Below are 25815 nucleotides of genomic sequence, written 5' to 3' on the forward strand. Positions count from 1 at the left end.
ATAGAAAGCATTCAAAAGTTCTCTGAGCTCTTTTTCATCTTGTCTGACAATCAAAAGAAAACGAAACAAGGCATAACATAAAAGCAGCTAGATGATGAACTTACTTAGCAATTTTTAGCATCACCAATTATAATTTTTTAAAAAATAACAAAAAGACAACAAATATTAGTGATTCCTATTGAGTAATCCCTCTATCCTAGTAGAACAATTTGAAACAATGTAACGATACAATACTGTCGAATTTGTAACTCGATTTCTCAGATGTATAGCCAGCCCAATATAGAACTAGTAATGAACCAAACTATGTACAACCAACAGCGTTAACAATTTGTAAGAATTTGTCAAAGTAGATAGTTTAGCATGATTTAAGTTCAATCCCGATGCTCAAAAGCGTTCTAGCAGATTCAAGAACTTTATCTCCGCCTGCTTCGGAACCCTTCTCTTCTCCGGGCCCACTCTCCAAATCTTTGGGCCGCTCTTCTTCAGACGCTTGACAAGGAGATTTTGATTCTGATTTGTCCAACACCGTGTTTGCACCAGAAGCAGTGGTACTCGTGGTGGCATTAGGTGAGGAGTGATGATATTGCCTCTTGGGAACAGGAACATCATGGTCGTGTTCGCCTTCGTAAGTTACTATCACTGCTGTTGAATTATCGGTAGCCCTCTCAACATGCTTGCGGACAGGGCAGCCCGTAGATGAGCATCTGTAATAGCTCCTGAAACACGAACCCAGTGTGGTTACGGTTGCGTCAGAAAGAAAAGCTAACATGGTTCAACTTTTAGTAGTACTAAGATTCGATACAAGAATAATTAAGGGGATGTTGTAATTATGTCAAAACAATCCTCGGTGCCAAAATTCTAGAGAAACCAACTGATAGAGTATAAAACTAATCATGGGGCTTCAACCATCAGCTTAAGCTTTTGATACCATGTCATTTCAAAGTGAAATATTTAGCGCCGAGTATGAGGAGGCCCATGCTGCAATCACATTTCAAGCCCAAAAGGGTTTTCATGTGAGCGGGTGTGATAGATTATAAACTAATCTTGGGGTTTCAACCATCAGCTTGAGCTTTTGGTTAAGTTGGTCTTCTGACACTAACTTTACATACAGTAGAAATAAACATGAAAACACAGAGATAGACCGCCCCTTCCTCCTCAAAAAAACACTTCTAATTTTTTTTTAAAAAACAAATTACAGAGATTGGTAGAAGGCTAAGCTGCTCAATGTTGGGTCAAGAGTCAGAGAGAGAAACTCTCAAGTTTCTTGGAAGTTTCAGGCAAGCGATGTGACTAATGTCTAAGAATTAAGGACACGTAACCATGAAATTAATTCGCAGGCAACAGCTATAAGTCTATAACGGATGAATCTGGTGCTCAATCATATCATTTTCTTAACAGTATCTTAAAAACGTTTGTCACTTCTCAATGAACTTGGTCATGTAGGCAAAGGGGGAAATAAATGGAAGAAGCTCTTTTGAGGACAATGTTTCAACATATGAAAATTAAAGAATAGTGTACCTGGGATATGGATTTCCTTTAACCATCTTTTGCCCATACTTGCGCCACCGGTAACCATCACTGGACACTGCAGCATCCCCAGCCGCATGCATTACAATTTTAGGATCCTTGAAAGTTCTGTATACTGGTTCTGAACATGCCTTGCCCCTTTCTTTTATCCTGCAAATTACATGCAAGGTAACATTTAGAGTTTGCTTCTATAAAAAGATGTTGAGGAAGTTTTTAAGGCTGCTTAAATTACAAGAATACCTTCGTTTCTTTAACGGGGCAACATCAAGCTCTTTCATGGGATCAATCATGGCACGTTCACTAGTATTACCAGATCTCACCTCACTATGCTCTTCTACTACTGGCACTATTGCAAGCTCACTCTCGGGTCTGATTAGATCAAGCAAAAAGACAAAATATAGATATGATCAATAAACAATATTAAAGAGTATCGCATGAATTTGTACATGAATTTGCACAAAGCACCCGCATTTATTCCAAACTTTCATAACAAAACCACCTATATGACAGTTTCCTTCACCAACTTATCGGTTACCACATATCTACACTTCCTCATCGAGGACAAGAATAAACCACTTGTTTGTACTTTGTAGGAGTTAATCATCAAAAGGCATTTTTGTCGTTTAAAAAGATAAATTTCTTGTTTTATTATAGAAAAGCGCTCAATGATAGAAGATAGAATGAATTAGTAGTTAAATTAAAGGTTAAAGTTATGAAGTGAGTTTGTGTGAGGCATAAAGAATGAGGGTTTATACTTCATAGAGAAATTTCTCAAAACAAAATATAGCAATTTCATAACAAAATCTAACTTGCCTTGGAGTAGTATCAACTGTCTTAGTATGTTGCTCCTCAACATCGCTTGATGGTGTTCCAGCTGCACTTTTCAGGTTATTACCCGGGCATTCAAGAGGCAACAGTACTACTAACGGCTTAACTTCACTCTCACATGTAAGCGAATGAGGAGAATCGGAATTTTGTACACTAGCAATATTCAAGGCACGTGGTGCTGAATCCTTCTTTCGGGTGGAAGCCTTAAGAATTTGAGGAGGTTCATGATTATGATCATCTTTGTAAACAACATCGATAATTTTTCCAGATTTGTCCAAATGTTGAACCTTCTTTTTGGCACTGCATGAGAGATGAGTGCACCGATAATAGCTTCTAGAGCTTCCAGAACCTTTGACCTGTTTTTGGCCATACTTCCTCCAGCTATAGACGTCTGATGTAGGTGTCCTTGGAACATCATCTGGAGACTCATCTGTATTGCACGAGGAGTTTATTTTATTTATCTCATGTTCTTCAACAACTTTATCCTCCGAGAATGATTGAAGTTTCCTTTCAGTATGAGATTGAGATTGAGCTGCTTTAGCAGTTACATTCGCCAAGGCTTCTTGATGAGACATCCCAAATTGTCCCTATTAGCCATAATGAGAACAATACTTTCAAAAGTTATGGACCAATATTTGAATCTAGGATTATATCGGGGTATTAGCTTAAGGAATATAATTGTTAGCAGAAATTCCAAAATTACAATACAGCATAAACACAGCAAGGTATGTTACTCAAGAAAAACATGTATTCTGAATTATGTATTGGTTAGTTCGACACATAGCATTAGACACCAAGACCTGTCTCTTTAACTCCGTTTGTTTTGACGGAAAACACTTCCCGGAAAATGATTTTCCCATTTTCATTTGTTTGTTTTGTTAAGGGTGGAAAACAATTTTTCCAAAGGTGGAAAACCAACTTTCCCTTTAAATGCCACAATTTCCACTCTAATCCCTTACATTTCCTTTTCTCTCCTCTCATTCCCACTTCTATGTGCATCTTTATAATTTTTCTTATAAGGAAACAAACAAAGGAAAACTGTTTCCCCTTATGTTTTCCATGAAAAATCATTTTCCTTTGAAATGTCTTTCGTTGAAACAAAAGGAGCATAAGTTTATGATGCAAGTATGTTCTCACTTTTCGATCCTCACATCACCAATTTATAGCTGGAGTTCAACTTCAATAAGAAACATCATAGTGAACTCCTTGAAATATTGGTGTTTAGAAAGACTTCTAAGGTGCGTTAAGTGCTGCACTTTTTGTTCTAGGTATACTAGACTTCAAGGTCATCTCTTGCGTTTCGAACACTATCAAAGATTCAAAAATGGCATCAACTTTACTTTTCTATTTTTTTTGCCCTTGTTCCGATTTCATGTGCATGATAAAATTAGAATGAAAAGTGATATCATTGATATGCTTCTAAATGGAGTGGTTTCATACACTAAGCTAAGTTAGCAGATACAATTGAAAGCCTAAAAACTTACAGCCACCAGATGCATACAAGAATTGGCCATTTAACAACTTATAACATATTTGTGGCTTAAGTTGAACATCCTACATCCTAAGTGTCCTCACCAATGTTAACAGTATCAAACACGAGTACCTAACATGAAAGCTGAGTCGAAGAATGCCTATGACATTGATCATGGCCTAAATGTCTCACATAATCGATAGATGGATAGAAATAAATATATCGAAAACCCCAAGATTCACGCCTAACATTACCACTAAACCGTAGCCAGTTAGCCACCTTACACACAGAAAACAATGCCCTAAACAATGCTAAGCTAACCGAGATAGTTTTGGACTACGAGATGCAAAGTCTTCATAAAATACCCATGTTCAACACTTAGACACATTCCCGTATCAAACACTTCTAGCCTAATCCAAGCAACATAGCTCAAAATTAATATACATCTAATATACGAACGAAAATAATCAAAGAGCAAAACCATAAACACACTCTATAAATATGGCTAGATACAATATCCATAAACAACTGAAATACTATATGGTAGCCTTATATCATTGACTCTTCCATTTGGTACACGATTTTTCTTTTGATTTCATATGGTATACCATTGTACTTTACGCTTATTTGTTTCCTTAAGGGAAAAGTTGATGTCACTTCGATTCCTTTCTCTCTTCTCTACCCCCCTCAAACCCCATTCATCCCTTTCATATGCAAATATCTTTCTCTTCCCAAATCCTCCTCTAATTTTGTTTTTTTAAAATCACAATATTCTTTAATCCTAACTCCAATATCTTCAGCTTTATCCACCTTTCCCCTTCCTCTAAAACAACATTGATTCCCTCTCCTAAAATGAATAATTTAGTGAAATGATTAGTATATCATCCCCTTGAATCGGCTAACCGGCTAATCAATTGACTGAATTCAAAGCTGATGCCTAGCTTTATTCATCTTTCCCCCTCCTCTAAATGAAAATTTAGTGATTGACTAGATTATTAGAATCAAAATCCAGAAATTAAGTGCAATTGAATTGAATCAAATTTTAGTAGCCTAATTGAGGTAACTCAGTTCCTCTAAAGAATTTCCCAGACAATTGAATCAAAATTGAAATACAAAATAATCAACAGCAGGAACAAATAGTAATAATAATAATCCATAATTAGTAAACCTAAAATAAGTACGAAATCACCAAAAAGTAAATTAAAAAGAGAAGTGAAATAAATTACCTGAAAGCCAGAATTATCAAGAGAAGGGTCAGAAGAAATAGTAGAATTAGCCGCCATAACAACACCTTGTAAGAGCTTAGAGAAAGAAGTACTGTTTGAACAAGATGAAGCTAAAGTTACAGTCTTTGAATTATCAGATGTTTTATTATTAATTTCAGAATTAATTTCTGGGTTAGTTTGTTTCTGGGGTTTTGGTTCTTCCTCCATTTAATTAATAAAAAAAATGGAAAATAAAAATAAAAAGCAGAGGGAGAAAATACAGGGGAAAAGGGGGAAAAAGAGAAACAGAAATGGGAAATTATGGAGGAGAGTTTCGTGTTTGGAGTGAGAAATTAGTTGTGGTTTTTTTTTAAAAAAAAAAAATTGGGTTTGGGTTTTTGGTGTTTACTTTTTTGTCAGAGAGATTGAGAAATGTTGGAGAGAGAGAGGGGGGACTGGAAAGATAGGTGGGTTTATACTTTTGACTATGCGTTGACCAGATGGGTTGCTTTTGACTAGTTTTGTGTTTTGGGATGACTGTGACTCATGACTACGTTAGAGTACACCAATCTTGTGTTGTTTGTTGTCTAATATTTGGCGTAGTTGTAGGGATACGGATTTATGTTACTGATTTTTAGTTTTTTTTTGAGGTTGAAGCGTGGTTCTTTTCACCGTATTCTTATTACTTATTAGATCATACCAAATTAGACCACAAATTATAAAAATTAGACCACATTTGTGAAGAGAACAAGGCATGAGACTTCCTGATTTTGATCACAACATGTCGTATGCTGTATAAAGATCTTTTGTTTACTTCGTATGTAATTTTGAAAGAGTAGACTAAAACGATGTATAAAATTCAAGAATAATTACGTTTAGAAGTTTAATTTAATGAATAATTGAGTACTCCCTAGTAATTGTTTTGCTCCTTTTTTAAGGTCATATGAAGTATTTTATAGAGTTTGATACGCACAAGTTAAGATCATACAATGCATAAGGTAGGAAATTAATTCATTGATGGGAATTTATGTGATTATAAAGTATTATACAACTCAACTAAAATATATCTGATCCGAAAGGAGTAATTAACAAACAAAAACAAACTCGGACAATACTCATAAATTACTCCGTATGACATATGATTTATTTTAAATTCAAACAAAAAACTAGAAGTTAAAAGTTAATTGTAACATGTAGATTTTTGAAACTCAAACAAACAAACTTAAGAACTCTAAAAACTTATTTTTCATATATACTAGGAGTTGTAATCACATGTTTTTGGTGATTGTAATTTTCTTCAACAACCAAAACTGAAAGTAGGTTAGAATTGATAGATTATTTCAATTTTGAATTTAAACAAATTAATTATTAATCGTCAACAGTATTATTATGTTCAAAGGTATTCAATTCTTCAACGATATTGTCCATAAATAGTCACTAGTTATGAGTCATGAGTGGTTTGACTTATAGTTGAAAACACATTACTGTGTTGAATCAAATGGAGTATTAAATTAATTGGACTAAGCATGGCCTGGGTGTCTTATGGTTCAAGCCAAGATCTCACAACTATAAAATAAAAAGACATTTTTTTATTATACAACTCGGTTGTACATTAAACCAGAACTATGTTTTTTTTGGCTCGTTAATTATCTGCCTTACAAAATGAGCACAAACTTATTTTCAAGTGTACCTTGGAGCAAATGATTGGTCAAACATTGTGGAATTAGGTAAATTAAGCCAATTAGACCAAGTCAAACAATTTCTTAAGGAAAGATCAAACTTGATCAATAATTGTGGAATGATTTACCAAAATGATAAAATTAAAGTGAAATGATTTATTAAGGAACAAATGAAAATTCAAACTTTGTCAAATGAAGTCGATTATACCAAATTAAATCAAATTTACCAAATGATAAAATTAATGTGAAACGATTTCTTAAGGAACAAATGAAAAGTCAAACTTTGTCAAACATAGTCGATTATACCAAATTAAATCAAATACTGAAATTGAAGTCAAATAATTTCGCATGGAACTATAAACCCTCAAAAAAATTATTATTATTATTATTATTATTATTATTATTATTATTATTATTATTATTATATAACGTTACAAGCTTAACAAGCTATAAAGATCAAGTGAACTACAAGAAGTTGGAGGGGAGCCGAGATACAATCTGGGCCCCCACTCCTCTAGCTATGGCGAACCCGATCCTGCTGAAAATGTGGGCAGCTGCCCGTGCCCCAATGTCCTGAGCCCTGGAGTACGCCTGAACCCGCTTCAGCAAAGAAACAGCCCCTTTCTCTAATTCCCCAAAAGAAGAGAAGGAAAAAGGAAAGAAACCGTAACCCAAAGCCCTACAACGTGCCACATACTTATCCTGCTTCCGCTGAGCTGCAACCGCCACAACCCGACCCGGAATGAAGCCTGACAACCCAGATTGCGTCATAGGGGAAGACCCAGTCAAGTCAACACACACATCTAGACCGCCATCCCATGAGTAAAGCAATATATCTGCAGGACGAAGAGCTCCATCGCTCTCACTATTATTATTATTATTATTATTATTATTATTATTATTATTATTATTATTGTTATATTAATAGTTGGAAAATTCAGTTGGCAAGTCAGTTTGGTTTCTAAAAGTTTATTGTAGCTAGAGTGTGATGCGATGAACATACGTGGTCCATACTATTAACAATGTCCTTGAAGGTTTCTCTCCTTTGATGTTGTACTATGAGGACATTGCTAGAATAATGTATGCTTTTGATTCTTTTAGTTGTAATCATGTGTATAGGACGGGTAATACGTTAGCTCGTCTTGTTACAAGATGGAATGTTAACGAGCTAAAGTTTATATTGTTGAACAATATTCCCCCAATTTTTTTGACGGAACTTGATTTGATTTAATAAAACTACATGCCTAACATTTCCAAAAAAAAAAGTGATTGGAAAATAAGAAAGGATTTTAGTGTTATTGGATTCTTTATTCAGCTCACTTTAGCTTAAGGTGTTATCACACATTCACACGACACACATACTGTTTGGAAAACCAGATGTTTCCCATGTTGTCAAATGTCAATTGTTCCTCATTTAGTCGTTTGGTGATCTTAATACAAGCGGTTGTACTTTACAAGGTATAGTATATAATTACCAAAATGGTCAAATTCATAAAAGTAACAGCAGTTTAATCTATTGGTTCATCATGTTATCAGAAACTGGAGTGCTCCATTTTTTCCCTCTTATTTTAAACACTAGTGAGAATCATACAAAGTATATAGCATTAGCATATACTAACCACAATTCGGAATTAAGTATAGAGTGTCTTAAATATAATCTCATGCTTTACAAGAGGATTAATTCGAATCTCGCCGTAAAAAATCCACAGAATACAGCACATTTTATTCGGCCTAGGGGTGGCTAACAGGCTAAGCCGAACTCACTTTCTCGTAACGCACTAGAATCACGGCTAGGACCATAGAATGCTTGATAAGCAAAGAATATGTCTTCAAGATTGTTCATATATACACTTCCTTAATAAAGTATCAAAAAATCAAAAGCAAGGGATAGACCTACATATCTTGCTAGCTAGCTAAAGCTATTGTAAGTAACTAGAAATTCTAGAATTATCATCAACCTTGGAAGCTTATTGTTGTAACTCAGCTGTAGCTGCCCTGCGCTGCCCTCCGATAATAGTTCCTACTCTCTCTCCTTGTATTGCTCTTGAGATGTTACCTTCTTCGTTTAGATTAAACACAACAACTGCAACGCATAACACAAGAGTTCATAAGAGATCTATACAACTACAGTTTGCATACAAGGAGACACGAATTTTTAAGTTAATTTCAGCCTGACCCGGCCCGGCCCTAACCCAGCCCGTTGAACAGGTTTAGATTAGGACTGACAATTCCTGACCAAACCCGATAACTCGACCTGTAGTTACTGAGAGAAACCCCAACCCGACCTGAACCGAACCCGTATGACCTGAAATCGACCTGATTTGACACATTTATCATATTTTGTTGTAATATTAAGTTTTACAATATTTCTGATATTTTTTTACCCAACCCGAAACCAAACATGAACCTGACCCATTGACCCGAATTGCCACCCCTAGTTTAGATGATACCATACCAGGAATGTTGTTCTCTTGGCACAGTGTAATGGCAGTCAAGTCCATTACAGAGAGCTCCTTTGTTATAACATCTTGATAGCTCAAGGTATCCAGCAGCCTCGCATCTGAGTTTTGCCGCGGATCTTTATCATAAACTCCATTCACATTTGTTGCCTTGAGCACCACCTCGGCATTAACTGCAGCAAATACAAACACTACTTTCAGTAAAAGCCAGGAAATCAACATGTAATCAATTTTCCACAGATAGTGAAGTATGCCAACAACTCAACTATAGAAGCAAAACAAAATGTATTATGAAGAATGACTTACTTTCTGCACATCGAAGAGCCGCAGCAGTATCAGTGGTGAAGAATGGATTTCCAGTTCCAGCTGCAAATATTACAACCCTCCCTTTCTCCAAATGTCTTATGGCTCTTCTACGTATGTAGGGCTCAGCAACCTCAGACATGCGAAATGCAGTCTGGACACGTGTTGGGATACCAATACTCTCCATCGTTGCCTGTAAAAATATTGCATTCATAACAGTGGCCATCATCCTGAAAATTAAGTCCAAAGAATGCTGTCAAAACAAAGGCCAACAACATGGTACAACTAGGCAAACTACGTTATATTTTTCTAGTCTAATGATCTTAATTTCATTACATCACTGCCATCAGTAGATGAATACAAAGTAATGAAGGGGGCTAAGGGAATTCATAATTACATCAAGAAGTAAGGGTTCACGGCGCTGAGATACTGACATGCATAACCATATTTCATAAAAAGCAACCAGAAAAACAAACCACGCGAAGTAAGACAAGAATGAAAGTTGAGAGAAACTCAATTTGCATGAATATTCCATACCTATTCTCACTAGGTAGAGACCTGTAGGCAAGTTCAGAAGAGTACATTTTTTACCTAAAAAAGATAAAGAGGCATACCCGATATAATCAGCAGAAGAACGGTCAAGGCCACTACATCCAGCCCAAGTAGATCCTCGAAAAATATTTCCACCACCAACAACAATAGCAACCTGAGTGTTGCACAAAAAATATCAGACGATTATAGAGGAAGAATTTGATCATTGAACACAAAGGTAAGCCTATGTGACTAGATTTGCTCACGACTAAGAAGATGGCTTCTTGTTTCTGCAATGAAAGATATAATGATGAATGCAATAAGTTCTATATGAGCTATAAGTGGAGCTTTCATTTACCAATTCCTTCTCTCTTGAATATACATTTTTTCTTTTCCCAGCAACAATAGTTATGACAGCTGAATACTTTAAGCAGAGATGACATAAAGCTAGGGCCTCATCTTGATCTGTTTCTACCATATAATGTACTCCTCCATCTCATATAATATGGGCATGCTCAAGAAATAATTAAATACTTACCTCAAACTCATAACTTTTGTTGTTATCTACGAAAAATTCAAGAACCTTTTATACCAAACTGACTACTAAAATAGATTAAACTATAGGATTTTAAGGGATTATATGCTTGGAAGATCAGTGAAAGAAATCACCTCTACGCCAAGCCTTGTCACTGATGCAACCTCCCTTGCTATTGCCATTGTTACCTATATTTGAACAGCAGAGAACTGAGGAAAAGGTGAAAAGAAAAACAATGAAACCGGTGAAATTAGTTGGCAGTTTTCCAACCTTGGGATCTATGTTCTGTGCATTATCTCCTGCAAGAGCTTCCCCACTAACTTTAAGCAGCACCCTTTGCCATTTATATGATGGTTTCCGCGCATCTCCATTTGATGACAACCCAAAAGATGGCAAATGAGCTTGCCTGTCAAAATCCATTTAATTAGAACTTTCACCCTTCATTTAGAAAAACGAAACATTGTGAATTTAATAACAATCACTGACAGATTAAGTTCTTGGAAAAGCAGTAGTAATAAACCGGCATTTTAAATTAGGCTATTGGAAAAATATGAAGCACAAGTCTCAAAAGAGATTCATGACACGTGACAGAGATACAGATTTCCCTGAATAGCACCACATTAGTAATACTTGCTCAATCAGAGTAATGTCCCTTTCTGAGAGAAAAGGTTCAATGCTAATAAGTTACACGGGATTTTTTTTTCGAAAGAATCAACTTTTAGGTGGATAAATAACAACCCACCATATTAATCCCAAGAACCTAATCCCTTATATATACAGGATAGCACAAGTCATCTGAAAAGATCAGGACAATTTAAGTTTCAAAGAGATCAAATGTTGGAAATTGTGTTGCCATCCCCAAAAAACTTCAAGGTTTTCTACTTCCAAACTCCAAAGGCTAAGCTCAGATTTGAAATAAAAAGGCATGCAATTTCAAAGGATCCCCAACTATATATTTCGAGGTAAATCCCCTGGTGAAGTGTGTCAGTGTGTGTGTGTGTGTGTGGGGGGGGGGGGGGGGGAAGGCCCTTTCAGAAGTGGGTTTACTACAGAACCACTCCAAATAAACAGCAATTGAATCTTTCCACCAAAGCATATATGTTCTGACTGTTGAAATATAACAAACCAAATCAATTCCAGACCCCTCGAACCATACAATTGAGATTTCAAGGAAAAGCTACAATCAGTTGGACAGAACTGAAAAATGTGCAACAACTGAATACTCAGCTAACCAATACCACAAACATTTTTTTCACATAACTTCTCATTGTGTTCAAAGAGGATTGGCCGACAAAAAGTGTACAATCGCCTAAACTGTGATTAAGTATGCCAATAGATTATGCTTTCGAGTTTCGATAGTTCCACAGTGGAAGAACTTCTCCTAGAAATATCATTGAGAGAGGATGCAACATAGAGACGGGTATGCATACAAGTACTTGTACTCTATTTATAAAAGCCAAACTTAAACACAGCTTGTTACTGTCTTGCAGCAACCAACACATCAATCCTCTACAGAAATTTTCCATCAACAGGATAACTTTCCAATATCAAAGGAAAATAGTTCACAGACATCCTGATTCCATACCCTTGACCGAGTATATACATTTCTAAATTTGGCAGTTGCACAGTATCTACCCTCTTCATCTTTCGAAACACATAACATGGTGATAATTATTACTCAACGAAACACCTAGTCAGAAACTCCAAAATAAAAAGTTCATCAAATGGCACACTTGCATAGGTCAATGATTAGCCCAAAATTAGCAAGAATTCTCATAGCTTCCATCATCGAATTCTCACATTAGCAAGAAAATTTGATAAAATTCACGGCCTTATCCCATTATCCCAAAGTCAATAATCAGTCCAAAATTCTAAACCCCATTAAAACCCCGTCATAGAAATTCTAAGCAATTAAAAAATTGAACAAAGCAAACATTATCACAAGCAATATATAGGAGTACACAACAAAAACAAGACCAAAAACCCAAAAAAACATGGAGGAAAGAATACCTAAAACTTTCATAATCAGACGAAGAGGAGGAACCCATATCAGAAGAAGCACAATTAACCACAATTCCAGGGCGGGAATTCAGCATAAAACTTTTGCAGGGTTTGAAAAAGAGTTTTGAAGGCAAACATTGTGATGATGAAGAGAGAGAAAGCATAGTGTTAACTGAAGAACAGGGTGAACAAGAAATAGAAATCGCCATTATCTTTTTGTGTTTGCAACAAGGATTTAGATTGTTACACAGTTACAGTAAGTATTTAAAGTAAAGTAAAGGTGGTTTCTTGGTTTGAGTACCTCTCACTCTCTCAGCTCAAGTTGGGCCTAGCCGCCTACCTGCATTTTTTTTTTACCTGTGACCATCTTTCGGAAGTTTTTACCGTGTTACTCTTATCATGCTTGCAAATTTTTACCGTGTGATTCTGAGATTTAAACGGAATTTTATTATTTTAATAAAGATAATTATTTGATAACGAACAAGATAGAATTTTTTTTTTTTTTTTTTTGAAGGAACAAGATAGAATTTTAAACTAGTAACATTACTTAAGAAAATGAATAAAAAGAAAGGAGATATTTTACGGTAATTTTTGTGTAAGATCGCCTTACCGAAAAGACCACTTTGATTTGTTAACTAATTGGTTATATTGTTTAACTAATTTATTTTATTTGCATAACTAACTAGTTATAGTGCTTAACTAATTAATTATATTGTTTAACTAATTAGTTTCAATGATTAATTTATATGACACCAATGTAGTCTTTTGTGTAAAACCGTCTTATAGAAAAGTTTGTAGATATTTTAAACGAAAATATTAAAAAGGAAAGTCCAAAATGAAATAAAATAAAATGTACCGGAGAGAGTAGTTTTTTTTATTTTTGTTTAAATATTTGAGCTTCAAACTAGTTTACAAGTTACATCAACGAGCTTATAAACGGACATTAACGAGTTGTTCGCATACTTAAACGAGTTGAACATGTTCAAGCTAGTGTCATTTATTACACAAGCTTGAAAATTTTACCCGTGCTCGTTTATTGGAAAACGAGCTTTGAATGAGATTTAACCAAAGTTTGTTATACTTGTTCACGAACATATTGCTCAATAACATTTGACACACCTGGACAGGCATATGTTTTAACCGTTTAAGTGATTGTTGTTGGTTAATTAAATTGAATTTTAAAAAATTATTCAAGAACATAGTTAATTGTTTAATGCTTACTGTGAAAATTTCAAATTTGCCAAGGAATTTACAATGTCTTGCGAAGTATAAATATACTTTTAAATAAGGTAGCATATATTAGATGTTCTAAAGCGAGTGTAAAATCACCTATAAATAATTAAACATTACCTTAATACTAGTTGCCGATTTTCCACTAACAAAATTTATTATGAAAAAAGAAAAAACCCCTTTTATAAATCATTAATAATGTGCTTTGTATAAAAGCAATCACATAATCCTATAAAAATCTATCCAGAACTTTATACTAAAAAAATTCCTAAAAACATATCTATTTTTATTTCTTTTAATTATTAATTTACAAACTATTATGTAAAGAAAAAATATTGAATTATAATATGGCATATAAAAGATACCACGAAATATTAATCAATTAAAAATAATTTTGGTAATATTGTACTAGTCAAATTGGTATATCAATAATACAAGTATACGAAGTATATGTATTCAATATTTTATCAAAGCATCATGTCAATCATATTGAATAAAGTTGTTCAAAACAAGTTAAAAGTTAACGTTATAGTGAGCGGTACACAATTCAAGATGGTTGTGGGCAGGGACGACCCGAGGCCCGACCAAAACATGGCTCGACGGGGGCACGAAAAACGCTTAGCACGACACGAAGTCATGGGACAGGCTTGGGCCGCATTTTTTTTTTGGAAAAGGCACGACATGACTCGGCCCGACACGACAAGAACGATAAATTTAGTCAAATTAGGCTAATGCACAACGGCCCGACACGAGAGTTCGGACCGTGACTGGGCCTATTTTGAAACTTTCAGCTCGACACAGCCCAAGCCTATGCAGGGTGGGCTTTGTGTGGGGAGGGCCACTTAGACACATGGGCTCAACCCGAATCCCGACCCATATGCTCAGCCCAAAGCCCGGCCACTGCCATCTTTATACACAAGGCACAACAGCCCGACACGAGGGTTCGGACCATGTCTGGGCCTATTTTGAAACTTTTGGCTTGACACAGCCCTGACCTATGCAGGGTGGGCTTTGTGTGGGGAGGGCCACTTAGGCACATGGGCTCAGCCTGAAGCCCGACCCATGTGCTCAGCCCAAAACCCGGCCACTGCCATCTTTATACACAATAACTTCATTGTATAGCCGGGGACAACAAGAGTCAAAACCCTTTTGATAAAAACAGCAGTATATTAAAGCACTAACTAATAATTATTCTCTGCAAGTGAAGAGATTGTGGTAAAATAATACTCCCTCCGTATTTATTTAAGAGATACACTTGGTCGGGCACGAGTATTAAGAAGAAGAATTGAATGAAATAAAATAATAAAGCAAGTGGGGTTGGATAAATATTTTAATAATTAAACAAGTGAGGACCATGTCATTTTGGTGGGTGGGAGGTGGGGTGAGTTTATGAAATTATTTGTTTAATAGGATGGTGGGTCATAGGGTAGATTAGATGTATTATTTAATCAAAAGGTCTTGCGCGCACAAGGTGTACAATAAATTTATTGTACACCAAGATAACTTTTACCCCTTTTCTCGTAACTTTAACCTAGTTTTGATTAACTTTTATATTAGTAAAAAAAGGTTGATAGAAATGATTAAATGATTAATTTTATACATTATTAGTGATTTTGAAGAAATAAGTTTTACTAAAATGAAAAAATTTATCACTTAAAAATAGATAACTTTTACATATAAAAGCTTAACTTTTAAGCATTTTAAGTTAAATTTTTCCTTCGGTGTACAATATTTATTGTACACCATTATAAATAAGAACTAGATTAGGTCCCGTGCACGCACGGATATTTAAAAATTATTATTTGACTATATTTTTTATAAAAAATTTAATTGAATTATTTATCCCTTAAATCTATTGCGTAATTAATAATCTCGAATGTACTCATTTTATCATATTTTAACTTACTACCTATTATATATTTTATATGTTTAATATGATCGATGATCTGACTAAAATATTTGATATATTTAATATGCTAATTTGACCAAAATATCGAGTAAGAATATTTTCTATTATTGACATGACAGTTTGACTAAAATTTTACCAAAATTTTAATAATGACATATTCCATGATCCTATATTTTTTTCCATATATAAACATTTATACAAAAGGAGAGAAAATAAAAAAAAAAGAATAAAATAAATATATCTTTTTAGGAAAGAGTTTTTGGCGGGAAAATTTTTCACCAGGAAATGACACGTGTCATTCCTGGTGTCTCTTTTAGTATATAGTAATAGATTTGTGTTATCTAATTAGATGGTGGGGTTGATAAGTTACTAAAAATGGCAAGTGTATCTTTTAAATAAATACAGCCGGAAAAGGCAAGTGTATCCCTTAAATAAATACGGAGGGAGTATAAAAACTACATTGGCGTTTCTAAGCTAAACTATAAGCCTTTTTCTTAACCGTAACAGAAGCATATTACCAGATTTTCCAGAAACAATATATAACAGAACTGTTAGATAACTACTGATTTACTGAATGAAAGACCTGTTTGTATCAAAGAACATAAATCTGTTCTAAGACACTTGTTTGTTACAGCAATGCAAACAATTAGCCACCAATCCAGTTTTCTGGTCATTCATTCATTCATTCATTCATAGTATCAAGCTCTTGGCTCTAGAACGAGTCTTACATGCCTTCACATAGGCAGCCCAGCATCAACTTAAAATGACTGCTTCTCCTTTTCTTACAGGATTTGACAGAAGAGATTCAAAAGGTTCATGTAAAAACTGATTAGATCTAAAATGTCTAATGGATTGGGCTTTAATTAACGAGGAGCATCTATTCACAGCATTATCAACAAAGCTAACAAAGCTGGGTATCGAACCTAAGAGAGATGCCCATGCTAAATAGCTCCTGACACAACAGCTTTGCGCCGTATGGCACACTCACCTTCACAACTTCATCAACTGATTCACAGAATCTGCAGTATGGCCCTCGGATCTTTTTGCCACCTGGGACCGTCCTTTGTATGACATTAGCGAGGTTCTTGCACTTCCTGCAAACATGCATGTGGGATGAGTCACTCAGAGTGAAGAGCCGCTCATGAAGGTTGGCTGAAGCACCATGTGCGATCAGACAATCTCTTTCCATCTCCCCAAACTTGATACCCCCGAACCGTTTCCTGTCCGCTACTGGTTGCCTTGTCAGAGGATGGACAGGACCCGTATTGCGAAACTTCACTTTGTCCTCAGACATATGGATCAGGCGTTGATAGAAGGTGGGGCCCATGAATATCAGGGTACGGATCATCTCTCCTGTTCTACCATTATACACCCTTTCGTTTCCCCATCTTGAGAATCCAGCCCTGCAATAATTGTCATGTGAATCTATGCTCTTCATTTTTGAGAATTGATGCAAGTAACAAGTCAATAATGCTCAAGCCCTCAAGCATCAAGGTCTAAAAGCTTCGAAACTCATTCAAGATCTAAAAGTGATGTTTAAACAATCATAACAAGTTTGCGAAGAATTTTTAGTCTTTCTAAATGCCTTAATCATAATATCGCAAAACATTAACTGATTATGTTTGCAAGAATTCGCCTTTTTCTTTGGGGGAGGGGGGAAGCATATGCAAACAGAATATCTGAATCAGGGAATCAATTTTATAAAAGTATATTCTCATATGAACTACTACTGACCTGTGAAGCTGCTCCGTTATGGCTTCAACAGAAAGAGTAGAGAACGGGGTAGCATATCTCAATGAGCCACCACAAGCAATACCTTTCCCAAGGGCAGCCTCCAGTAGTTGGCCAGGAGTTTGCCTAGAAGGAAATGCATGAGGATTGATCACAATATCTGGCACTATCCCCTGTTTGGTGAAAGGAAAATTCTCTTGTGACTCCAGATATCCCAGAACACCCTTTTGACCGTGCATGGACGAAAACTTGTCACCAAGACATGGTGAACGAACCTGCATAAATTCAGACACCATAAGAGCATATTCAGTTAAACACATTATTCATTCAACCCATGGCTCTTAAATAAATTTTTACCTGTCTAAGTGAAACAACAGCAAAATTCTTCCCATCGTCATTTGCTGACAAGACCACTTTTTGTACCATCCCTCTCTCTGTATGCTTGAGCTTCACACTATGATCCGTTCCAGATTCGGCACACCTCCCAATAATGATATCTCCACTTTGCAGGTTTGCTCCAATGTATGGAAAGCCATCATCATCAAGATTGTCAACCCGTCCTAATTTGCTCTGCATCTTCCCAAAACTAACAGTATCTTCAAACTTCCGCCTCTTTTCTGATGATTCCTTGTTGTCAACTTCAGCCTTGTAACTCCTGATGTGATCGGTCCTAAACATCCCTCGTTCCAGGGAGGCCCGATTCATGACCAAGGAATCTTCTTGATTATATCCGAGGTGGACATTCACTGCAACAATACCATTTTGACCATTAAAGAATTCAACATTTGGTAGTATCTGGTTGCGGCCTAATGAATGCTCGGCCTTTCCAAGGCAATCAGAAATCACCGACCGGAACAGAGGTCTCTGAGGGTAATACATCTGGTGGGACAAGGTATCAACTCTGATGTTGGGATTTGTGCTTGAATACCCTATTGCTTGCCCAGAATGTTTCTCGGATTGATAGAGAACCCTCCTTGCATGGTCATGGTTAGCAAATGGGATTATACCACAACTTACCCCCAATAAGAATGACATGTCAAGCTCACAGTGGGAGTACTTGACAGGGCCCTTTCCCTTATCTTCATACAGGAGCCTAATTCCCCATGCTGTGCGGCAATCTTCTTCCTCTTCAGTGCCGATCAGATCAATTATTCCCTTGTCCAGAAGTGTCTCGAAGGAATATTCATCCCCTTTCAGTAGCTTTATCCTCTTCAAATTTTCAACAACTAAAAGAGGTCGGAGGATTCTTCCAGCGTCACAGAATATCCGCACTTCGGCATTCTGAACATCTCTTTTGATTTCAACCTACATGTACCAAAAATAAGTTAATTCCATGTATCAACCAATGTACAAATCGGAAAAGACTCCAGACAAACACAGAAAGGTGTGGTAGATGGTAAAAGCCTAGTCCAAATGTAGCAATTCTTATACACTTGATACAGCACAATCGAGTGTCCTCCAATACCTGAACTAGGGATATGAATAACAAAAAACTGAGAAGAGCATAGGGAATCCTTGTATAATAATAAAATTATACAACTACACAAATTTGACGGAAGGACTGAGTGGTGTAAAAGGAGCTCCATTGCACCCATTGTGCTCGGCAGCATCAATCATACAAAAAAAATATCCCAAACTAAACACCAAAAACGTGGATCATGAATCAATGTCATGAAAAAAGTATCTGGACAAATGAACACTAGAATAAGTAACACCTATCAGCCACATAATTAAAACTTCAAACGCATGGTAAATATTGTTTTTTACTCGAGAACGTAAGTTGACAATGAAAGAGTACCTGGCATGGCAAGCGCTTCCTACGACGCTTCCTTCTTAATTCTTCAACAACTTTGAGGGAATCAGAACATACCCCAACCCACTCACCATCCACGAGAACTTTGTCCTTCCCACTCAGCGAAGTAGAAGAGTCGTGCACTAATCTGTCCATTCCGCACCGAAGCAGAGTTTCAAGCAGCGAGACCCGTTCCTCCTTGGAAATGCTGCTACTGACAAGTCCAGTAGCAGCTATATTCTTCACAAGTCCGCAGTTCTCACCGTCCGGTGTAGACAGGAAGCAAATCTTCCCCCAGTGAGATGGGTGCCTGAAATCATAAAAAGGAAGTTAAGGAACCTCCAAGACTCAACTCATTCCCAAACAAATGCAAAAAGGCGTAGCAGTAAAAGATAATAGCTTAAGCATGAAAATAACCAATTAACCACACACACACACACACACACACACACACACACACAAGGCAACTTCGCTTTCATTTGACTCTGTTAAATCCAACATCTCCAATAAAACAGAACCAATAAACTGATTCGTCAAAAACCAGCAGAAATTGACTATTTTATTATTGCATATATTTGTGGTACTTCATGTTAACCCTTTTGTTTGCCTCCAGTTCCACTTTCAATCTCCTGATCTCCTGGGGAACAAGGGCCCTTGGGTGGCAAGAGATACAGTGTGCTTAATTGAAATAGATTGTCAAATAAAGGGGGAGCATATGATATTAATTTAACTGAATTTACCATTACAGAGATTTTAGGAGTAAGGAGAAACAGGTACGACCCATTATAGAGAAAGTATAAACTGGTTCAAAACACAAGTCCAACTAAACAGCAAAACTAGATGAATTCCTAATCCGCATTAAAAATGAAAAATAAAAAAGGACTGGAAATACTTACGGGTATCTGGCATCCCCGACCTTCCCTGTGTAGGAAACCTGCTGCCGGGTCTTCCTCATATCACAGATAGTCTGCAGCGGGTTAGTTCGCCTGAGATTGGCAACTACCCCGGAAACCCTTTCTGCCCTCTTGAAAGGATGTGCCCAAGCCCCGGTAGAGAACGACCGAGTCAGACCATTCGTGACAATTGAAGCATCCAAATAGTGCTCGATGGACTGCAGATCACGTTCCCCATAGAGGTCCCGCTGCATAGCCTTCACCATCCTCTTCTCAGCATGCCTCATATGCACCCTAAGCTCCCTCTCCAACAGCTCAGAAGCACACTCCAGCCGCTTGTTTCTGAAGTCATCTCTGTTATCACACTTTCTTCTGCCAGAAAATGCTTGCAAGAGGCACTTCACCATGTACGCAAGAAAGCGGGCCTTCTGCTTATTCCCAGAAAGACTAGGGAAAAGGTATTTGCCAAGATATTCTGCAGTGGTCTCGTCTGGAGGGAATTTGGATTCTCTTATCATTTGGTCAATATACTCCATAGCTTTGGCACCACGACGAAATCCATCACACTTCTCATCAGCATCATGAATGGATGCAAAGAGAATATTACTGATGCGGCCATCATCCGTGCTGCAATCAATCAACTCCACCACCTCCTTGTCAGATGATACCCCGAGGGCAAAGAAAAGTATCCAAATAGGAACTTCAATAATCGAGAAGTACACACTGATAACTTTTTCTCCTCCTTGGATGTTTTCAGCTTTTGGATTCTCTACTAACTTGACATGCACCCTTCTCCTCTTGAATTCAGACCGGTAAGCAACCTTCCAGTAGGGTTCATTAGAAATCCAAAGCCTCTTCAAGCAGATCTGCTCTTGTGCAATAAATGTCTGCAGATACCATATCCAAGATAACAAAGGTCAAAGCAAAATAGTGAAGACCATGCTCGATCTTTAAAGAACCACTGGAGTTTCAACTGATTATAGAGCAGTTTGAAAATTGAAATACAAGTAACAAATGGTAAAATAGGTGCAGATTGCCACAAATAAAACGCAGTTTAGTTTCTTTCGCAAGTTCAAAACATTGACTTTGTCAGAAATCATTATAATTTAGCTTCAACGCGATGAACAGAACAGGATGCAGTAAAACCTTAAAACTATAAGCAACAATCAGAGAGTTACAACCTGTGAACAAGGAGAAGGCTACAATAAAAATGCAGTGATATCTTTTTAGAGTAGGGGGGAAATGGGAAAGAAAAAGGTCACTCATATCCACAAAATAGTGAATAAAAACGATAGATAAGATATGAGGACAAGTTAGCCTACCTTCTCAGCACCCTTGACTATAAAGTACCCTCCATGATCAAATTCACAGTCACCTTTCTCAACTTTACTCATCCAGCAAATATCAGAGTTCACCATCACAGGGACCCTACCAACAATGACTTCTGTCGTTTCATCTTTCAAGACCGTCCTGTCTATGTACTCTGACTTCCCAGTTTTAAATTTGTCACTTTTGACCTTCTCTTGGGTATATATCTAAGAAACATAACACAGAAATGGGAAAAAAACAAATGAAAAAAAAGATAGGGAAATATAATAAAATAACAAGGCATCCCACAACAATACATAAGTAAAAAAAAATACAAGCCCAAAAGTTCCACTCATTAAGATGGCACAGAAAATCCTTAATTGCAATAGCATTTAAATAAATGCAACTTGAAGAATATAAGAAAATAGGAAGCTTGTAATCGGGAGATGGGAAAATTCAGGATCGCAAAATAAGGGGGGGTTAAAGGGATTAAAGACTATGCAGACAATCGGACAATTTCAGGTTTACACCATCCTGAGGATGATGATCAACAGACTAATCACTAGAAAAGCACATTCACAAAACAAAAGCTCATTATCATTACCCCATTGCCTCAAAGAGGCTCCCGCAAGAAGCAGGGTAAGGGGGGGGTCGGGTGTACGCAACCTTACCCCTACAATTGCAGAGAGGTTGTTTCCAGTTGACCCAAAAGCGATAACGGGACGACCATCTTCTACTTCATGGAAAGGAAGCGAAGAGGCTTTAAGAGCCATTTTGATTTAGTCTATTACATCCCACAACCAAAAGAACAAATGAAGCCAAAAGAACAAATGCATGAAGGACTTGTCACACTGATGGAAACTATTATCCAAAATATGGCTCAACATAGAAGTGGATAGAACAAAAATATTCACAATCTAAGGACAAACCTGAAGGCGGGTCTCAACTTTCAACCTTGCAGAATACGTCATGTTCTGAAGACGAGCATGTCGAGGAAGCAACTTCATATAGTCTTTCCCTCCTTCTGCGTGAAACTTTTCACCCGTCCAAAACATCGGATACTCAAGCTCAACCTTCCCGAATTTCACAGAGGCATATCTCCATCCCCCTTCACCTTTCTTCGAGGGATCATACCCTGGATTCACAGAAATTTCCTCAATGGCGTCAAACACTCGTTGAATCCCATTGGTAACAAAGTTGTTGTACGAGTTGATTTGGTGACTGATAAGACCATGTTGCTTGAAGAAGGCTGCTGAAGCTTTCTTGCAAAAGCTCATTACGGAAGCTTCACCAAGGTCGTGTAGGTCCAAGTCCATGAGATCACCATCTTCGTCTGATTCCATATCCACGTCATCCCACAGCATCTCTAAGTCAATACCATCAAACGGCTCTTTATCATTTCTAGACTTGCTACTGGTGCCCTGGCCATCTTTCCCCCCAAGTCCCATCTACAGAAATCAACAAACATCAAGGACAATACACATAAACATCTATGGAGTACATGATAAAAATAATAATAATTTAGCACCTAAACCATGAAGGCTAAGAACCGCAAAATCCGCAAGACCAAAACATAAACTGTCATATGCAACCTAATAATTTACAACTTCGAATTTACACAAGGAATGGAACAATACCAGAGGACAAGGAAGACTAGTTTGAAAGGAATTGAAACAGAAAAGATCACAGGATACCATTTTTTCGATATGAATATTTTGATTGCTATTCACTGCGCATGTTGTTGGAGATGAGCAGACTTATTATTGGATAAAATAAAAACGAGTAAGCATAATATACAAAAATGTTATTCCTAATGTCAACAGTTCAATATGTCCATTCACAATCAGCGTCTCCGAATGGACAATCTGTAGTAAACTGAATAAGACGTGTCTTTAAAACCTACAGTTATTCCCCACTACAACATCATGTATCCTTAGCATATTTCTTGAAGAAGAACGATATTGTTAATACAGATGGAAACTAAAAGCACCCAAAAGCTAATATGATATGAAACAGAAGGAATTGTCAGAAACAATAAATAAAAAAGGCCATTTGAAAGACAGCAGTAACACCTTTTCTAGGCACTCAAATTTGTATAAAATCATAATCTTAGAAAACTTAAAACGAATAAAAGAGGGAACAGCATGGTTCCTGTCTTATTGTACAAGGGAGGACAATTTCAAATTCTCAAAACAATATATGGATTCCCCCCATACATCAAAACTCTATCGAAAATTCAATGCGGCAAATCAAGCAGCTTTACATTACCCAAGAGGCTCGAAGGATCCACGGGTTACAACTTACAGACGATGTTAAAGTCTTTTATTTGCTCCATTAGACAACAGATTAGAAAACTACAATAAATCCAAACTCTCCTTCGGGCTTCAGCTAAAAATACAACTACAACGACACTTAAACCCCTCACAGAAATTCCAAGTACACAGAAATTCCTTGGAAATAATCAGCAAACAAAGAACATGCAACACCATAAAATACACCCTCAACAAATGTCACCATACTATATGTCTATATGTAACAAAACCATTCCTATTTCACAAAGTTACACCCATTTTGTACTTTCATCACCCAATAAATAAATAAAGCATACCCATTGCATTCAACTTATTCATGATTTTGCCCTGAATAATATAAACCATTAAATGAGAAGCAAACAGATCAATTTTTCGCCAAGAACTTCTAGGTTGAAAGATGAGTGATGACATAACAAAATGGGGAAAATTTGCCACACAAGAAAACCAGATTCCCAGTAGAAAAGAACAATGTTAAACCCTAAAAAACAAAACTCATGTTTCTCTTCGCATTTACCCCAACAAAGAATTCCAAACAATAATGATATAAAATGGGGAGAAATAACCAACACAAAATTACATGCATTTCAGAAAACAAAAATACACCCACTTTCACAAATTTCAACATTCAAATACCAAAATTCCGGATTAACAAGAAATAAGAAAAGAGGAGAGAGAAGTACCTTCAAAGATTAGACCCACAACTGAGGAGAGAGTAAGTCTCGCAAAGTGGAGAGTGAAAGATGCTGATTCTGCAAGGATGAGAGAAAGATCAAAAAAAATTCGCCAAAACCTTCTAGGTTGAAGCTAATTACAAACCAAAAGGAGGAAAAAGTACCCCAAAAATCTACGGATTTCCAATCAAAAGCAAGCTATGTTAAACCCCATCAAACAAATAACATGCATTTCAAAACAAAAATAAAATTAACACCAAATTTCACATTTTTTCAACATTTGACCACATACCCAGATGCACAAACTCCTAAATTTCAAAAAGTTAACCCCAAAAATAACTATAAATGAGAGGGAGAAATACCTTCAAAGCTTAAACCCAGAATGAGGAGATAGAAAATAGGGATTATTTTTCTTTCAACTTTCTCAGTGTAACAGAAGTACACACAGTGGAGAGAGAATGCTGCCGATTCAGCGTGGAGGAGAGAGAAAAAGGGGTGGTTGAGGGTGTCAGACTGTCAGAAGAGAGCATAAAACACCATTGATGAGTGAAAAATGAAGCTCCGTCTCGTTTGGGGGGTTTTCCGTCTTTGGGTGTGGCAAAAATGAAGGAATTGTTATCCTGTGTGTTCAAGTGTATGCTTATTACCATGTACTTTTTTTTTGAGTATTTGATAGATGTTATTCTATGATTGATGATGATAAACGGTCCAAAATTACTAAATGAGTTCTTTAAGATATGGTCGAATGTGGCATATATTTTTTCTAGTGGTGGATTCCCTCTCTTTTTTTCTTTTTTTTGAAGAACGGAAAATTTTGGATGTGTTTATGTTCATATTGGTGTAGTTTACTAGTGTTTGTGTATATTCAGAAAGTTCTTTACAGTTACTATTTGCACGAACTCTAATACAATATTTAACTATTAATATATCCAATTTCGTATGTGGAAAAATTATAAAACTTGATATTTTGAAAATACATACCGAGACCAATCTAACAAGACCTTACATGTAACGTTTTAATGTATATAAAAGTGAGAATTTACGGTCAAACTTTTCATATTTTGAACACATATTTCAAAGCGTAAAGAACTTTCAGAAACGGAGGAAGTAATTAACTTTTGTGAAATGTTTAAAATGAATATATTTATGAGTAGCGGGATGATAAAGTTTATAGATGTAAATGAGCCGATATAAATTGTAAGATATATGTGTTTGAATTGGCCAAAGTTTTGTTAATGCTCGATTCACCTTCAAAGTATAGATTTCAAATAATATAATAAATGTGCCTTAAATACTCAATTTCAAATAATGCAATAAATGTGTCATAAACATTCAATTTCAACCTTACCACGTGTAAAAACTAGTCTTATATGCACGCGATGCGTGCGAGTATTAAAAAAAACTAAAAATTGTGCTATATAAGTATATAA

At 36.4% G+C, this 25815-nt stretch overlaps 3 protein-coding genes across 3 annotated transcripts; all 3 read right to left on the reverse strand.

The window, feature by feature from the left end:
* Window positions 1-73: 73 nt before the first annotated feature.
* Window positions 74-5470, reverse strand: LOC110803333 (probable WRKY transcription factor 3). Its single transcript, XM_022008842.2, has 5 exons — window positions 5053-5470; window positions 2341-2942; window positions 1768-1896; window positions 1519-1677; window positions 74-716 (listed from the first exon to the last, which is right to left on the reverse strand). The coding sequence occupies exons 1-5, from the start codon at window positions 5257-5259 to the stop codon at window positions 356-358; spliced, it is 1458 nt and encodes a 485-aa protein (XP_021864534.1). The 5' UTR covers window positions 5260-5470; the 3' UTR covers window positions 74-355.
* A 2852-nt stretch (window positions 5471-8322) lies between these two features.
* Window positions 8323-12791, reverse strand: LOC110803330 (uridylate kinase PUMPKIN, chloroplastic). The gene is made up of 7 exons (XM_022008839.2): window positions 12549-12791; window positions 10809-10944; window positions 10673-10726; window positions 10087-10178; window positions 9476-9702; window positions 9166-9342; window positions 8323-8793 (listed from the first exon to the last, which is right to left on the reverse strand). Exons 1-7 carry the CDS (start codon window positions 12746-12748, stop codon window positions 8678-8680), a joined length of 1002 nt encoding a protein of 333 aa, XP_021864531.2. The 5' UTR covers window positions 12749-12791; the 3' UTR covers window positions 8323-8677.
* Window positions 12792-16324: 3533 nt separating this feature from the next.
* On the reverse strand, window positions 16325-24980 carry LOC110803335 (DNA-directed RNA polymerases IV and V subunit 2). Its single transcript, XM_022008844.2, has 9 exons — window positions 24748-24980; window positions 24395-24463; window positions 22332-22850; window positions 21417-21629; window positions 20098-20981; window positions 19208-19511; window positions 17767-18714; window positions 17413-17684; window positions 16325-17081 (listed from the first exon to the last, which is right to left on the reverse strand). Exons 3-9 carry the CDS (start codon window positions 22848-22850, stop codon window positions 16580-16582), a joined length of 3642 nt encoding a protein of 1213 aa, XP_021864536.2. The 5' UTR covers window positions 24395-24463; window positions 24748-24980; the 3' UTR covers window positions 16325-16579.
* Window positions 24981-25815: the final 835 nt, after the last annotated feature.

Source organism: Spinacia oleracea, chromosome 1 (assembly GCF_020520425.1).
Source record: "Spinacia oleracea cultivar Varoflay chromosome 1, BTI_SOV_V1, whole genome shotgun sequence".
NCBI lineage: Eukaryota > Viridiplantae > Streptophyta > Magnoliopsida > Caryophyllales > Amaranthaceae > Spinacia > Spinacia oleracea.

Excerpts from the sequence above, each read along its gene's own strand:
- LOC110803333 (XM_022008842.2), bottom strand. The coding sequence starts at position 5,259 with ATGGAGGAAGAACCAAAACCCCAGAAACAAACTAACCCAGAAATTAAT. Across the intron at positions 2,943-5,052 it reads TTGATAATTCTGGCTTTCAG|GGACAATTTGGGATGTCTCA; the intron begins GTAATTTATTTC and ends TATGGCTAATAG. Across the intron at positions 1,678-1,767 it reads GCCCCGTTAAAGAAACGAAG|GATAAAAGAAAGGGGCAAGG; the intron begins GTATTCTTGTAA and ends TGTAATTTGCAG.
- LOC110803330 (XM_022008839.2), bottom strand. The coding sequence starts at position 12,748 with ATGGCGATTTCTATTTCTTGTTCACCCTGTTCTTCAGTTAACACTATG. Across the intron at positions 10,945-12,548 it reads TCTGATTATGAAAGTTTTAG|GCAAGCTCATTTGCCATCTT; the intron begins GTATTCTTTCCT and ends GGATTTTGACAG. Across the intron at positions 10,179-10,672 it reads TGACAAGGCTTGGCGTAGAG|GTTGCTATTGTTGTTGGTGG; the intron begins GTGATTTCTTTC and ends TGCAACACTCAG.
- LOC110803335 (XM_022008844.2), bottom strand. The coding sequence starts at position 22,850 with ATGGGACTTGGGGGGAAAGATGGCCAGGGCACCAGTAGCAAGTCTAGA. Across the intron at positions 20,982-21,416 it reads TAGTCAAGGGTGCTGAGAAG|ACATTTATTGCACAAGAGCA; the intron begins GTAGGCTAACTT and ends TGGTATCTGCAG. Across the intron at positions 19,512-20,097 it reads GTCGGGGATGCCAGATACCC|GCACCCATCTCACTGGGGGA; the intron begins GTAAGTATTTCC and ends TTATGATTTCAG.